Raw genomic sequence first — 16992 nt, forward strand, 5'->3', positions numbered from 1 at the left:
GTAAGAGGTAATTAATACCCCTACTCACTCACCAAAAAGTCTAAGGTAAATAAATACACAAACACAATTTTTGTTCTTTATTATTATTATTTTATTTTTATTTTTTTTTTAATTTTTGTGGTGGATGATAGATGTACATTGAGGGACATTTTAAGCTTTTTTAAAATAAAGGACTTATCAAACGTTTGGGTGTTTTTATTGTAGGACATATTTTTATTTTCAGTACCCCCCCCCCCATGTTGAGGGTATGTGGCTTGATGTAGGTCAGATACTCATCCGGGGCCACATACTCATCCCCCCCTTTCCTGGCCTGCCAGGCTGCATGCTTGGATAAGGGTCTGGTATGGATTTGTGGGGGCCCTCACACGTTTCTTTTTCTTTTTGTTGGCATGGGGTCTTAAAGGGCCTGGTAGGGATTGGGGGTGGGGAACCCCTTTTTTTTCTGACTGACGGGCTCTTATGTCGGCTCCTAACAACTGACATAAAACATTGGCAAGAGTTGAAAAGCGAGACGTTCTGATCAGCTAGGTTTGTGTGTCCATTTTTTTTTTTTTTTTTAACATAAACCTAAAAATAGAACCACACGTGGGAAATGAAACAAACTAGCAGGAATTTTAATAAGGAAGACAACAATACGGAACGACATGGACATACAGTCAGTTAATATTCTCTATGATACAGCTTGATAAGAAATCATTATATTTTTATAGGGATCTATACAAGCCACCACATCATTTTTAATACATCAGGTTTGGGTTCTAAATCCATTTGTACTGATACAATTGTTGTTGAAGTAAACAATTGGTTGTGTTGGAGTATTAGGAAATTCAGATTATTGCGGCTCCATTACAAGTGACCTCATTAGTGTCTTATAAATAGGAATTGCACATTACTCCATGGCAACCAATCAAATTAACAAATGCATAGGAAATGACTGTTAGAGACTGATAGTGAAAAAAAAAATCAGACTTGATTGCTGCAGTGCAGACAATTATTTTCAAGATGCATTGATTGGGAAAAGGACTTTCCATTGCCAGAATAAGGCTCACCATACATGTTGCAATCTGGCAGTACAATCTCTATACAGCCAACTTTATATCAACCAAAACTACAGTATGTAATATAAGAACCTGCCTAATCTATCCAATCGATATATCCAATCATGCAGGCCCTGTACTACATACTTGTTGTTAGATCTAAATGAGATTGTACAATCAGATTTTAATGTCTGGTGAGCTTTAAAGTGTTACTAAACCCACAACAGTAGAATCAGTCTGTATATGCAGTAAAGCATGCTTGTTATACTCACTGTGGAACCTAAGGGGTTAATCCTCTGCATTGTGTAAAAAGGCTGTTTGATCCTGACTTCTCTGCCCCTCCTCTAGTTCAAATGTCCACGCTGATAAGACAGACTGAACCCATAGCCCTTCTGCACATGCTCAGTTTAGTGTGTATTGCCAGAGAGGTTTTTTTTTTTTCTTGGGAGAGACCAGTTGAGTATGCAATTTTGAGGTTTCAACCTGTCAGCAAGAGAGCTCCGAATTATATATTTATTGGTGAAGATACAGCTGTATGAGAGCACACCCTCTGGCCAATTAGTGCTCTGATTAAAGTGGCGTTCCACTCACTCTGTAAAAAAATAAAAGTCAGCAGCTACAAAAACTGTAGCTGCTGACTTTTAAAAACAGCTTGCGGCTTCACAGCCGGGTACCCACTGTGCATGCACGAGTAGAGCATGGCCCCATGGAGCATGGCTGAATGGCCCCGTAGTTTTCTGGGACCTGTCTCACGTGTCCCACAAGACTTCGGGGAGGGAGGGAAGGAGGACACCTTCTGCTTCCGATCGCAGCAGAAGTGGGAGCGGATACCTGTAAAAATCGGGTACTCACTCTTTAATGGGGAGCAGGGGACCAGTCTTTAACCATTGGAATACCGGGCAATTTTACACCTTCCTGCCCAGGCCATTTTTCAGGTTTCAGCGCTCTCACACTTTGAATGACAATTGCGTGGTCATACAACATTGTGCCCAAACTAAAATTTTATCATTTTCTTCACACAACCAGAGCTTTCTTTTGGTGGTATTTAATCACCGCTGGGGTTTTTATTTTTTGCTAAATTAACAAAAAAAGACCAAAAATGTTTAAAAAAACACGTTTTTCTTTGTTTCTGTTATAAAAGTTTGCAAATAAATAATTGTTCTTCATAAATTTAGGCCAAGATGTATTCTGCTACATGTCTTTGGTGAAAATAACCCAAATTAGGATGTATTTTTTAGTTTGTAGGAAAGTTATAGAGTTCACAAACTATGGTATAGATCTGAATATTGATCAATCCTGAAGTACTGACAGCCAATCTAATTTCTTGAGGTCCAAGAATGTCAGAACAGTACAGATATCCTCCAAATGACCCCTTTTTGCAGAGTAGACAGTCCAACGTACTTCATAAGAGGCATGGCGTGTTTTTTGAAATTGTATTTTTTTTGTCATAATTTTTCGGAAAATGAAAAAAATGCAAATAATTATTTTCACTATTTTTTTTTTAACATACTGTCACCAGTGCAGTACAGCGTCATCATATAACTGGCATGGCGGTGATCAGGGACACTGACTGGTGACAGTATGAAAAAAAAAATATATATATTTTTTTTTTAAGATTTTTTTTCATATTTCACTATGTCCAAAGTAGTACAATGTTACCATAGTAACATTGTACTACTTTGGGGAAGTGATCAGTATTTTTTTTTTTTTTTACACAATTTCCTTATAGCAAAGAATTACTTTGCTATAAGCAAGCATTTACCTGAATGACATCGATTCATTCAGGGGTTTTTCTTTTTTTTTTTTTGTGCTTAGCTGTGATTTGGCCACAGCTAATCACATGACATGTGCATGTGATCACTGTGACCATTCACAGCTAGACAGTAGTGTACAATGGATGGCATGAATGAAGCCATCCATTGTATACAACTGTCATGTGACCTGCTGTGATTGGTCACAGCAGGTCACATGGTACTGGCAACGGGGCCAATACTCAGATCTGTCATCGGCCGTGTCCGAGGTACACGGCCGGTGACAGATCGCATTGCTGCACGGCTCTGCAAGCGAGAAAAGTGCGCATGTGCGGGAGGACGCCATTTGGCGTCCAACCCGGAAATCCAGTACATTTTGCCGGCCGCCTTTTGGCTAATGGCCGGGCGTGTGTTGGATAAAGCAGAACTTCCCCTTTTGGGTGGAGCTCCACTTTAAGTTGATCACAGTTCACATTTTTGTAGGGTTTCTTTAGCACAGGCTACACCCATCATTGCTTATCAGTTTACCAACACCTGTGATGTATAGTGGGCCAAAAGGAACAACAAAAATTATTGAGACACCATTTTAGCTGCTTATTACAAATAGAAAAATGCAATTTATATTAAATGTTATATATCAACTTATAATTGTGTATATGTATATATGCATAATAACAATAGCCACTACTAGTGTAATGGACCTTACTCTAAGACACTCATGTATTACTTATAATATAATTGAACACTTATTACTATTATTTCATTAAGATGTACTGTTATGATGTAGGAGATAGTAAGGATCACATTTATCCCTATACACAGTGCTCTGCTGGACACTTATAGAAGTCACACAACTGTTCTAACTGCTGAATGAGAAAAGGTATTTAACAGTTTATATTTACTAAAATAATTGCACTTCCATGTTGTGTGTACTGTGGGAGACCAGATATAGTGAATGCAGGGTCCTGGGAGACCAGATATAGTGGATGCAGGGTCCTGGGAGACCAGATATAGTGGATGCAGGGTCCTGGGAGACCAGATATAGTGAATGCAGGGTCCTGGGAGACCAGATATAGTGAATGCAGGGTCTGGGGAGACCAGATATAGTGAATGCAGGGTCCTGGGAGACCAGATATAGTGGATGCAGGGTCCTGGGAGACCAGATATAGTGGATGCAGGGTCCTGGGAGACCAGATATAGTGGATGCAGGGTCCTGGGTTTATTAACACTTTAAGTTAAAGACATGCATATAACTAAAGGCAGAATATAATTTCTAAAAACTCCTCTGTTACATACATTTTCTGCCTGAGCCTACCTTAAAGAAGAATTTCACTAAAACACTTGAGAGCTAATTAGGAACCAGCAACTGTTGAAAGAGCAAACACTTTGGTCAAGAGTATGTAACATACAGCACATCATGAAGATGGCAGAGGTTACTGTATGTAGCGATTACCCCTGGGGGAGCCGCTTGGAGTGACGGGTTCTCTGCTCTTTGCCTCTACTTGAACAGCTTGCTCCTCTCTGACACCCCTGGGTAAATAATAAGAAGCTGCAAACCCCTATGTGAGCAAACGTATCAGTATCCTACACACAGATATGCTAGGGGATCAGGAAATAAGTACCAAGCTGCTGAACTGTAAGTAAAGATTGTATATTGTCACAGGACAAAAGTAAGGCACAATGCACAAATATATATGAGCAGGTGGAAGAAAGTTTTTGTTCATAGCAAGCTGAATGAAGTAATTACTAGGTTATAGCAGCTCAGTGTAAGGCTGGGTTCACACCTATGCCGTTTTCTCATTGCTTTTTTTTTTACATTTTTGCACCAGCGTTTTTGTCGCATTTTTGCAGTTTTTGATGCGTTTTGTGATGGGATTTTTTTAAAAATGTTCTTGTTGCTAGGCAGATTTAAAATGCAAAAACACAGCAAAAACACAGTACATGCTTTTCTGCAGTGTTTGTGCCGCTTTTTATGCGTTTTTTTCCCTTGTCGTTAGGCAGGTTAAATCGCAAAACACATCAAAAATGCATCAAAAACGCATCATAAACGCAGCAAAAATGCACTACATGCTTTTCTGCAGCATCTCCATTGAAGTCTATAGAACCAAAAATGCAACTTTTTGCATTCAAAAAAGTCCCTGACCCTCTCCAAAAAAACGCACCGGGTGAAAACGCACAGATGTTAACATGTTCCATAGGAAATTATATTACATGGACTGTACTGTGTTCCTGCAAAACGCAAAATGTTGCAGAAAACGCTTAGGTGTGAACCTTGGGTAAGTCACCGTACCACTGCAAGAAACCCCAACAAGGAACAGTATTACCAATTAACAGTATAATAATGATAAATATTTCCACTGTAGCTCCTCTGCAATCAATGGTCAATACATGTCTCAGATTGTACATTACTATATATACAGTATATACAATATATACACTGCTCAAAAAAATTAAAGGAACACTGTTTAATCAGCGTATAGCATCATGTCAGGTAAACTCCTGGGATATTAATCTGGTCAGTTAAGTAGCAGAGGGGGTTGTTAATCAGTTTCAGCTGCATTGGTGTTAATTAAATAAACAACAGGTGCACTAGATGGGCAACAATGAGACAACCCCAAAAACAGGAATGGTTTTACAGGTGGAGACCACTGACATTTTTTTCCCTACTCATCTTTTCTAACTGTTTTTCACTAGTTTTTCATTTGCATTTGGCTAGTGTCAGTGTCACTACTGGTAGCATGAGGCAATACCTGGATCCTACAGAGGTTGCACAGGCAGGCCAACTCCTCCAGGATTGCACATCAGTACATGCCATTGCCAGAAGGTTTTCACATTCTCAAGAGCATGGAGGAGATTCCAGGAGACAGGAAGTTACTCTAGGAGAGCTAGACAGGGCCATATAAGGTCCTTAACCCATCAGCAGGTCCAGTGTCTGCTCATTTGTGCACAAAAGAACTGGATGAGCACTGCCAGAACCCTACAAAATGACCTCCAACACGCCACTGGTGTGAATGTCTCTGACCAAACAATCAGAAATAGACTTCATGAGGGTGGCCTGAAGGCCTGACGTCCTCTAGTGGGCCCTGTGCTCACTGCCCAGCACCATAGAGCTTGATTGGCATTTGCCATTGAACACCAGAATTGGCAGGTCCACCACTGGCACCCTGTGCTTTTCACAGATGAGAGAAGGTTCACCCTGAGCACATGTGACAGACGTGAAAGGGTCTGGAGAAGCCATGGAGAACATTATGCTGCCTATAACATTGTTCAGCATGACCGTTTTGGTGATGGGTCAGTGATGGTCTGGGGAGGCATATCCATGGAGGGACACACAGACCTCTACAGGCTAGACAATGGCACTCTGACTGCCATTAGAGATCAGGATGAAATCCTTGGATCCATTGTCAGACCCTACGCTGGTACAGTGGGCCCTGGGTTCCTCCTGGTGCATGACAATGGCCGACCTCATGTGGCTAATATGCAGGCAGTTCCTGGAGGATGAAGGAAATGATAACATTGAATGGCCCCCACGCTCGCCTGTCCTATATCCAATAGAACACCTCTGGAATATTATGTTTTGGTCCATCCGACACCACCAGGTTGCACCTCAGACTGTCCAGAAGCTCAGTGATGCCCTGGTCCAGATCTGGGACGAAATACCCCAGGACACCATCAGTCATCTCATTAGGAGCATGCCCTGATGCTGACAGGCATGCATACAAGCACGTGGGGGCCATGCAAATTACTGAGTACTATTCTGAGTTGCTGCCATGAAATTGCAGCAAAATGCACAAGCCTGCGGCATCATTTTTTCACTTTCATTTTTGGGGTGTCTTTGAACCTCTGTAGGTTGATAATTTTCATTTACATCAAACATGGGGCATCGTTACATTCCTAACACATTACCCAGTCCATATCAGTATAGATATCCAGTATTTTTCCCCATTGAGATCTGATGTGTTTTCGAAGTGTTCCTTTAAATTTTTAGCAGAGTATATCTCCAGAGAGGTACCTCTGGCTATTAGTAACTCAGATCAGGGTCACTATGAAGCAGGTGGTAAGCATCTGGCTCCTGACCTGTAACTTTCAGCCAGCTATCTAATCGGTGGGGCCCGGTCCTTAAGGTGGTGCACATCTGCCCCTTCCCTTTAAAGCTCTGCATGCAGTGATTTTTTAAACCACTAGGTAGCTAGGCAGTTTCCCTCTTTCTTGGTCTGCTAGCAGCAGTAAAATCAAACACAGCAGCAGCCGCTCACCAGTCCTGGTAACACAGCGAACCTAGATACAGATACTCCTCTGGCTCTGCATTTAGGATGACTCTGGTCCTCAGCACTCCGGTCTCAGGCTGCAGCTGGCATGTGCACACAGTGAAGCACAGATGCTCACCCTCTGGTCCTCTCACAGCAAAAGGAAGTCTTCTTTCCTATGCCCAGGAAAACTGCTCACTCTCCTCTCCTCTTAAGGGGTTCTCTCTAGTAATTGTAGTCCATTGCCCCATTCACTCTCATGGCAAGGTCCTTTTCCAACCAACATCTCCCACAGTTCAGTTTGTCCTGCATTGAGTCCTTTCTCAAGTCCCACTCCCCCCCCCCCCCCCTTCCCGGTGAGTGGATGTTGAACGGTGCTGAAGCCAACATAAGAATCCTGTTTAGGCACATAAGGCTGCTGCACCAGTGTCTGTAGTTGCTCCCTCTGCCAGCTAAGCACCTCCCTACATGTATGATTATTATTATTATTTTTATATTATTACAATTTTTATTGCATAACCTGGCAGTGATTGGGACTTGCAATAGCATAAAATGGAAGATGTCAAAATCTGTAACTTGATAGTAAAATTCTTTAATAACATGTCTGTTCCAATTTTCAAACTTTTCCATTAGCTTCAGTTCCCACCAAGTTGTTTTCTTTCAGCTAAATTATCCTTCATAACGTGATGGTTGCCAAGGGTTTGCTTTCACTTGTTCCGTCCATGTAGATAGAGTCATTTGTTTACTATTTGCTGTATTATAAAATGCTTTACTTGTTTAAGTGTTTCTATATGCATTTTGATTTATCATCTCGCGCTGATTTTTTTGTACTTAGACCCCTGCTGTGCACACTGTGGAACTGATTGCAAGTCCTATTGCTGTGATGGAAACCCTCCATATTGCTGTTCCTACTATGCCTACATTGGAAATGTCCTCTCGTAAGTATAAATCTATGTATGTTGTGTACTTTGATTTTGATTGAATATTATTGGTGGTCATAGGCAAAGTGTCCTTAGTACTGCTTATTTCACAAGGACCTGGTATCCATGCCTGCAGTTGTGGACCCCCCGTCCCCCCAATACCTAGCTGGTAGGTAGCCAGCAGATATATAGGGGGCTGTAGAGGTGACTTTACAACCCTGGTGACCAACCTGTGGCTCAAGGGCCACATGCAGCCCTTTGGTATATGTGGGCGGCCCTCAGTAGTCTGTACTGGGAATATTGATTAGGGTAATAGCAGTGAACTCTACTAGTCTCAAGTAACATGTTCCCTGTTTCCTCTCGTCTTCTGCAACATATCTCCAGCCAAAGATGTAGCCTATTCAGTCTCTAACCCACATTTCTTCTATTAGGTCTGCAGTCTCTGACAGTCCTCTGAAGCATTACATATATTGAACATTATGGCCCTTGGGTGATGTCAGGGGCTGCATCTGAGGCCCCCTATATCTCATAAATTGACAACCACCACTCTACAGAAATGAATTAGGTGCACCCTCTTCCATTTACCACTCACTTGTTGTAACCATTGGTTGAAGATCCAGCCAAAATGAAGTCTCCTTTCTCTGGCAGTGCACAACTTCAAGTCCGACACTTAATTCTGTCAGCCAGACATTTGGGCAAATTTATACACCTAATTTGGCTGTTGCTGCCAGTTACAAACTTGAAACGGTCCAATGTGTACAGCCCAGCTGTCAGGATGGCAAAAGAGTCTCTTTACGCAAACTACCTTCATCTCACAATGCAACTTGTGTGTCTCTTAAAAAAAATTGAAAATCTGAAAAAGTCTACTGCAAGTAACACAAGGGGGTTTATTTACTAAAGCTGGAGAGTCCAAAATCAGACTCCCTTCTGCATAGAAACCAATCAGCTTCTAACCTCAGCTTGTTCAATGAAGCTTTGGCAATGAAACCTGGAAGCTGATTGGTTTCTATGCAGAAGGGAGTCTGATTTTGGACTCTCCAGCTTTAGTAAATAAACCCCAAGGAGTCTGATCTTTCCAACCTTAAAGCTGAACTCCGAACACAAATATTTTCATCTATTTTCACAAATATTTTTATTTTATTTAACTAGTTTCAGACTTGAGCATGCTACACACACACTGAAAAAAAGGTAATCATTGTACACAGGACATGTGTTGCATGCCCAGTCCTTCCGCTCTGCTCCTTCCTCTTAGTACACAGCAATTCGGCTCTGATTAACTAAAGCTAGGATTACACCACGGTCACATCAAACCCAACTTTGAAATCGTGCGACTTACAGTGAAGTTACACGATTTCAAAGTCGGGGGACATGCTGATTTCAGGTGCGATTTGCAAGACATCTGACACAGACATGCATGCCAAGTCGCACCCAGTGCAACCGAGGTCTTAATGTATACACAGAGAAGTTCTAAGAGGTTTCAGCTGTAAAAAAAAAAGCAGTCAGACAATGTTTGTCAACAAGCTGTTCAGACACTGTACAAAGATACAAAGTAGCATAATGTTACTTTTCTATCTATTCTGTTCATTCATCTGCAGATCAAAGAGATAAACATCTGCAGATGATGTCAGTTAAAGCAACCTGACAAGTAAATAAAAATAAAAAATGTAAGTGTTTATCTGTTTAACCCCTTATTTACCCTTATTTTACTTTAACCAGCCCAAATAACTCCTTATCCTCCTTATCCATTCAATTATTACTTTCCTGCTGATTTTAATTAGTTTTTCTGTTTTATTAACTATTTTTTATTTAAACTTTTTGTTTTTGTTTGTTTTGTTAACTACTATTTTTACACATGTACCATATATTTACACATTTCATATTTAAAAAAGCGCAAAATTCAAAATGTATTTCATTTGTAAATAACTTTGCAATGCTTTGTATCAGAATCATAATTTTAGTGTCATTTTAAACATGACAAATTACAGAACAAAATGTGCACTTTTTATCTGCAGTAACACTATTTAGCCCTGGTTCACAACAGTACGATTCATCATTCACCTTGAGAGTTCTAAGTCGCATGGAAAGCCGCACCCCATTAATGGCAATGGAAACATTCAAATCAGTGTGAATCTAGTCGCAGCGATTTTGAAAAAGGTTCCTGCACTGCAACAAGTTTAAATTGGTATTTTTTGATAGAAAATTACTTAGACCCCCCCCAAACATTTTATATATATATATATATATATATATATATATATATATATATATATAATTTTTTTTTTTTTTTTTTAAGCAAAGACCCTAGAGAATGAAATGGCAATAGTTACAATTTTTAATGTCACATGGTATTTGCACAGCGGTTTTTCAAATGCAATTTTTTTGGGGAAAAAAAACACTTTAGTGAATTAAAAAACAAAACATTAAAAAAAAATGAAAGAAGATGTTATAGCGAGTAAATAGATACTTAACACGTCATGCTTTAAAACTGCACACACTTGTGGAATGGCGACAAACTACAGTACTTAAAAATGTCCATAGGTGACGCTTTAAAAATGTTTACAGGTTACCTGTTTAGAGTGACAGAGGAGGTCTAGTGCTAGAATTATTGCTCTCACTCTATCATTCGCACCGATACCTCACATGTGTGCTATGAACACCATTTACATATGTGCTTGTGATTTACGTATGCATTTGCTTGTGCACACGATCACAGTGGGATGGGGGCGCTTACATTTTTTTTTTTATCTTTACACTGTCCCTTAATATTTTTTTTTGCCACTTTTATTCCTATTACGAGGAATGTAAAAATCCCTTGTAATAGAAATATGGGTCCACTTTAAGAAGAAATTTGAAGTAGAAAAAGACCCCGGACCTCTTCTTTACGTTTAAAAGCAAAAGATCAAAAAACATTTTTTTAACTTTTGCTTTAAAAAAGAAAAAAATGTGTTTACTTCCGATGACGACTGGATGTGACGTCCTGACATGGCTCCGGTCCTCCATCATATTAGAGGCAATCAAAGACGGAGTCTTTCATCGCCGCCATCTTGAGTAGCCCCCACCATGGGAAAATTTCCTGAGCTGGCCAGCGTTAATGGTAAGCCCCAGAAACACCAACAAGCGGCGGGGGGGAGATGACGTCCCATTTTGCCGCTACAGAAAGTGATCCAGCTGCTCAAGAGCCACTAGGATTGCTTTCATGTGAAAGACGGCCCTCCACTGAACAAACCGGTACCGGAGTCATGATTGATTTCTTCAGCCATAACCCCGGTAATCCACTTGAAAACCAAAACGGGCTTTGGCTGTTAATCACCGGGTCCCGGCCGGTGGTTACTCACCGGCACCCAGTGATCACAGAGCATCTCCGACGGGGGAGAGACCTGTATGTAAACCATACAGATCTCTCCCCTGTCAGCTCCTGCACACTGCTTTGCATGGCTGTGCATAGCAGAGCCATACAAAGCAGTGTGCTTACAGTGAAACACACACACAGTCCACATAGAAAAACAGCACACAGTTGATCACCCCTCATGTTAACCCCTTTCTGCTCAGTGCCATTAGTACAGTGTCAGTGCTTTTTATTAGCACTGATCACCGTATTGGTGTCACTGGGGATGTCAGTGACACCAAATCAGTCCCCCCCAGTGTCAGAATGCCCATCGCAGTCCTGCAGTCCCCCTGTAAGTCGCTGATCGCCGCCATTGCTAGTAAAAAATAAAAAAAATTCCAGTATCTATACCGCCATTTGTAAATGCTATAACTTTCACATAAATCAGTTAATTTACATGTATTGGGATTTTTTTTAGCAAAGACATAGCAGAATACATTTTGGCCTAAATTTATGACAAAATTAGATTTTTACATTTTTTTACTGCACAATTAATAGCAAAAAGTCAAAAATATTGTTTTTTCAAAATTGTCGGTCTTACTTTGTTTATAGAGCAGAAAAAAAACGCAGAGGCGATCAAATACCACCGAAAGAAAGCTCAATTTGTTGGAAAAAATTTCATTTGGGTGTAGAGTTGCATGACCGCACAATTGTCAGTTAAAGTAATGCAGCGCATTATCGTAAAAAATGGCCTGGTCAGGAAGGGGGGTAAATCCTCTGGAGGGCAAGTGGTTAAGTAAAGACAAAGTTATCACTTTATAAACAGGTCTACAGCAGAACTGTAACAATTGCCCTGGTCCATAGGGGGTGAACAGGTGTGACAGGTGGAGTGGTTAAAGATATTCCACCGTAGTCACAAAGGATACAAATCCACTTTGTGCACACAAAATGCCTTTGAAAACCCAGATATTACCTTGTAAAAGTAGAAGTGACTGCTTTAAATAGCCTGTGCAGAACTGTGGGAGGGACCAGCAGACCCCACTCACTACAGGCTGCCTGTAGAAAACTACCAGAGGGGGCAGAGACAAGGCCAGTGAGCAGCAGTGATCGATCTTTATCACAGGGAGCTCCTGCCATGGAAACGTTTCACACTGGAGTAGTGCACAGATCTGGAAGAAATACACAAAGCACACCCAGATTGAAGGAAGGATAAACATGCCTCTTGTTTGTAGACAATATTGGTTTATCCTGGAGCTCAGTTTAAGTCACCGGTCACAATGCTGCGATTTCAAATTGCTCGATTCGTGTGCAATTTCAGCGCAATGTCAGGTGCGATTTCTGAAGACTTTATTGCTACTTGTGAAGATTTTCAATGATTTCTTGCCATTTGCAGTGTGATTTCCATTATATTCTATGTATGTGCAGAAAAGGCAAAGCAAGAACTACTTTAGAAATCGTGCTGCAGCAAATCACACGTTAAGACACGGACATTCACATTCATTAGATGCGATTTCAGGTGCAATTTCAATTCGCACAGCTATGACTGGGCACTAAAGTGTATTCCGAATTTTGCAGTCAGATTTGAGAAAACCTCACTATATGTTTGTTATGTGTTCCCTTTCACACTGCATGCCTAGAAATAATTAAAAAAAAAAATATTTCTTACCTTTTGGGCTCATCTAGAATACCAGTTGCAGGGAGTTAAAAACACTCGGTTGAGCCATATTTTTAGCACCCCTTCCCTTTAAACTGGCCAAAGACGAACCGGATAAATTTTGATCCATCTTTGGCCATTCTGTTGAACACGAATGTAGGAAAAGTTTCATCTGATCAGCAGCTGCAGCAATTGGCTGCAGCATTGATCAAAGTATTCTCACAGCATTGGACTCCCTGCTTTGCTATTGCATTCTGACAGCTGGGAATCCTCCTCCATCAGAATACATTGAGTCTCTAAATGAATGATGGGGGATGGGGAACCCATCTATGGGCAGCCTTAAAGTGGTTGTAAAGTCTCATGTTTTTTTACCTTCATGTATTTTTTGCATGAAGGAAAAGAAAAACTCCTGTGCTCACTAGCCCCCTTAATTCTTACCTGAGCCCCATCTTGATCCAGCGATGTGCACAAGAGCCTTGACTCTCCGGGGATGTTCCTTCCTCATTGGCTGAGTCAATCACAGCCAGTGAGCCAATGAGGAAAAAGAGGGGGTGGGACCAAGCTATGGCTCTGTGTGTGAATGGACATGCAAAGCAGTGGCTTGGGACCGAGCCTGCTTGGGTGCCCCCATAGCTAGCTGCTTGGTCCGTGAGTGCCTGCAGGGGACCCGAGAAGAGGAGGATCGGGGCTGCTCTGTGCAAAATCATTGCACACAGCAGGTAAGTATAACATGCTTGTTATTTTTTAAAAAATTAAAAGATGCCTTTAATATCAAACTGCATTGGCAGTGGATGGGTGTGTTGCATGCTACGGTCACGATGCTCTGCACCCGCGGCAAAAATGATCTGACATGTCGCAACCCATTAAAGAATAAGGAAGTGCTGCAAATGCTCTGCAACCAGCTGCAACGCATTTGTGCGGCAATTATGGGATTAAAACAGGCGCTGAGGAGGCGTCACAATGCTTCCTCAATTCCTGTCAACCAGCTCTGAAAAGTGATCTGAATGATGATCGCTTTTCAGAGGAGATGAGGTTTAGGCAATCACTTCTAAACTTTAGATGGTCCCATGGCTGACTTAATCTGCCCCAATCGAAAGGGTTCATATGCATGGAATATAATGGGTATTTTTTTATGCCTAAAGTAAAATGTTTGGTGCTTCCCTGTGCCCAGATGGCCACACGTGCCATAGGCAGGCACTCATTTAAATGGCAGGCTGAATAAATGCTCATCTTTGTATCAACATTTACCTGCACATGCCAGCCCAATATACTTCTCGAATGTGAAACTTCTGCGTTCAAGAAAAAACATCACATGCCTCAGTACAAGAGTACAAGCTGGCGGCACTTCCAAGAGTACAGCTGCATACAGCCATTCGTTTTTATGGCAGGCTATACCCAGCAAATGCTGTTCCCCGGCCGCAGAAGAGGAGATCTAGGCTCCGTTCACACCTATGCAGTTTGCTTTTTGTCCATTTTGCAGTTCTTTCCGGAGTTCATTTTGTGTTTTTCTACTCGTGTTTTTTACATGTTTTTGATGCGTTTTTACAGCATTTTGTTCAGCTTTTTTTTTGCTGGGCAGTGGAATTTTTTTTTGTGCTGGACAGAATAAAAATGCAAAACGAGGTAAAAATGCACTACCCTGCAAATCAGCAGCTTCTCCATTGAACTCTACTGTAGCAAAAACTCTGATTTATGCTTTTAAAAAAGTCCCTGACCCTTTCCAAATATGCCGCAGCTCAAAAAATTCATAGATGTGAGCACGGTCCATAGGAAACCATGTTAAATGAACTAAGTATTAAAAATATATAGTGCAGCGCTATAATATAAATATGTAAATAGATATGTAAACAAATAAGTGAGCATAAAGTTCATAAATTCTTCATAAATGCGAAATAAACTCTTGTAGAAAAACTTGCAGTGAGAATCTTCTCTATATCAAAATAGGTGACTGGAACCGTATAGATAAAATGCGCACTCACCGACCACACATTAAATATTATTACATTATTACATTACATTGAGTTTATATAGCGCCAAAGGGTTTGCTCAGCGCTGTACAATAGAGGGGGGGACAATACATGAAACATTACAGCAGCTACGAACAGCACACGAGGGGTAAGAGGGCCCTACTCTTTCGAGCGTACAATCTGGGAGGGAGGGGGTAGTGGTACAGGAGGAAGTGGCTGTGGGGGATGGAGTGGTAGGAGGAATGAAGGAGAGCAGCAGTTAGGTGAGGGTGGGGTAGGCTTCCCTGAAGAGGTGGGTTTTCAGGGAGCGCCTGAAGGTGAGGAGGGAAGGTGACAGTCTGATGGATTGGGGTAGTGAGTTCCAGAGGATGGGGGAGGACCTGGAGAAGTCTTGCAGACGTGCGTGTGAGATATGCGCATATATATGACCATCTATCAGGTACGGTCGGTGAGTGCGCATTTTATCTATATGGTTCCAGTCACCTATTTTGATATAGAGAAGATTCTCACTCCCCTTTAGGAATTGGATAAAATCCTAATCTGGGCTAATCCTCCTTCTGGGTACCAACTATTCACGCCCACCGCAGCCCGTTATCCATTGATCACTGAATAACGGGTTGCGGTGGGTGTGAATAGGCGTGCTGGGGGAATCCGGTGTGTCTCGAGTCCTGCAAAGTCCCTGTGTGAGGGGTATCTTCATGGCGTACAGTCAGGGGGGTGGCAAGAAGAAGGTCTGCTACTACTATGATGCAATTTATTTATAGAGCCCTTCATGATCCAGCCAACCTTAAGCATCCAGAGAAGGGAGTGCCTTAAAGCAGGCTTCTACACCCATCCAAGGGATCTCTGGCCAGCTGGATCCTGTTCCTACCTGTGAGCTCCTGACAAGCACCACCACACCCAGAAGGAGGATTAGCCCGGATTAAGATTTTATCCATAGGAAACCATGCTAAATGGACTGTGGTGCGTTTCTGCAAAAAGCACTAAAAAAACGCATTGGTGTGAACGGAGCCTTACTCTGGGCATAGAATAATCCATGTCCATGAACCCAAAGGCTTAGGCTCCGTACACATATGCATTTTGTGTTTGATGCTTTCTCCAGTGCTGTTTGCAGTTAATTTTGTGTTTTTCTACATGCATTTTTATGTGTTTTTGACGCATTTTTGTTCAGCTCTTTTTTTTTGTTAAAGTGGAATTTTGTTTGTTGCTGGACAGAATAAAAATGCAAACCGCGGCCAAAACGCACTACCATTTCAGCAGCTTCTCCATTGAACTCTATTGCAGCAAAAAGTCTTCTTGCTTTAAAAAGTTCCTGACCCTTTCCAAAAACGCAGCTGCTCAAAAAAGCATAGAAGTGAACATGTGCCATAGGAAATCATATTAAATGGACTGTAGTGCGTTTCTGCAAAAAACGCATTGTTGTGAACAGAGCCTCAGGACAGGCTGCATCTCCTCTCATTAAAACACAATGGAAGAAGTTTCTAAAGTCGGCCATAAACGAACAGAATTTTGTAAGAAAATTTTCGTTTCTGAACATTCATCCGATTTCTAAGGGCTCATGTACACGTGGTGTTTGGAAAACTCTTCTGACCACTGGAAACTGACTGCTAGAAAATGTAGGTTAAAAAACGTCAGTTTAGCCGCGTTTGCATACAGCATTTATGCGCGTTTGCGTTTAGAAGCATTTTTAAAAGATAACCTCAGGAGACCTTCCAAATGCCCAAAATGCAGTGAAAAATAGTAAATAATTAACAATTTCAGACATTTTGAGAGGAATAGAGAGAGCAAAAGCAGAGAGAGCAGTATGTGTTGAGATGACCTGTCTTTTCTGGTTGTATTCACTATGGATCTCATCATGAGCATAATGCGGCACGTTCTACCATTGTTTCCTTCACGCAAAACCTGGAACTGACTGCGCTGGTGTACCGGGTCCATCTGAATACATAGAAATGCTTTGCATGCATTTCTGATGATGAAAAAAGGCTCTGGACAGCATCTGAATATGGACGTCAAAAAACGCGTCTAAACGCAAACGCTTGTAAACACGCTTAACCGCGTTTACAAGTGTTTGGCGTTTGAAATGCCGGTACA

The 16992-nt window shown here is 41.4% G+C and overlaps 1 protein-coding gene across 1 annotated transcript in view; it reads left to right on the plus strand.

The window, feature by feature from the left end:
- The window catches only part of CYYR1 (cysteine and tyrosine rich 1), a 139311-nt gene that overhangs the window by 70409 nt on the left and 51910 nt on the right, over positions 1-16992 (plus strand). Inside the window, exon 2 of the mRNA XM_089659552.1 lies at positions 7871-7973. Coding sequence (XP_089515678.1) covers positions 7871-7973 — 103 coding nt within the window. The remainder of the gene's footprint in view (positions 1-7870; positions 7974-16992) is intronic.

Source organism: Staurois parvus, unplaced genomic scaffold, assembly GCF_062004578.1.
Source record: "Staurois parvus isolate SC_StPar_1 unplaced genomic scaffold, SC_StPar_1.0 ptg001162l, whole genome shotgun sequence".
Classification (NCBI taxonomy): domain Eukaryota; kingdom Metazoa; phylum Chordata; class Amphibia; order Anura; family Ranidae; genus Staurois; species Staurois parvus.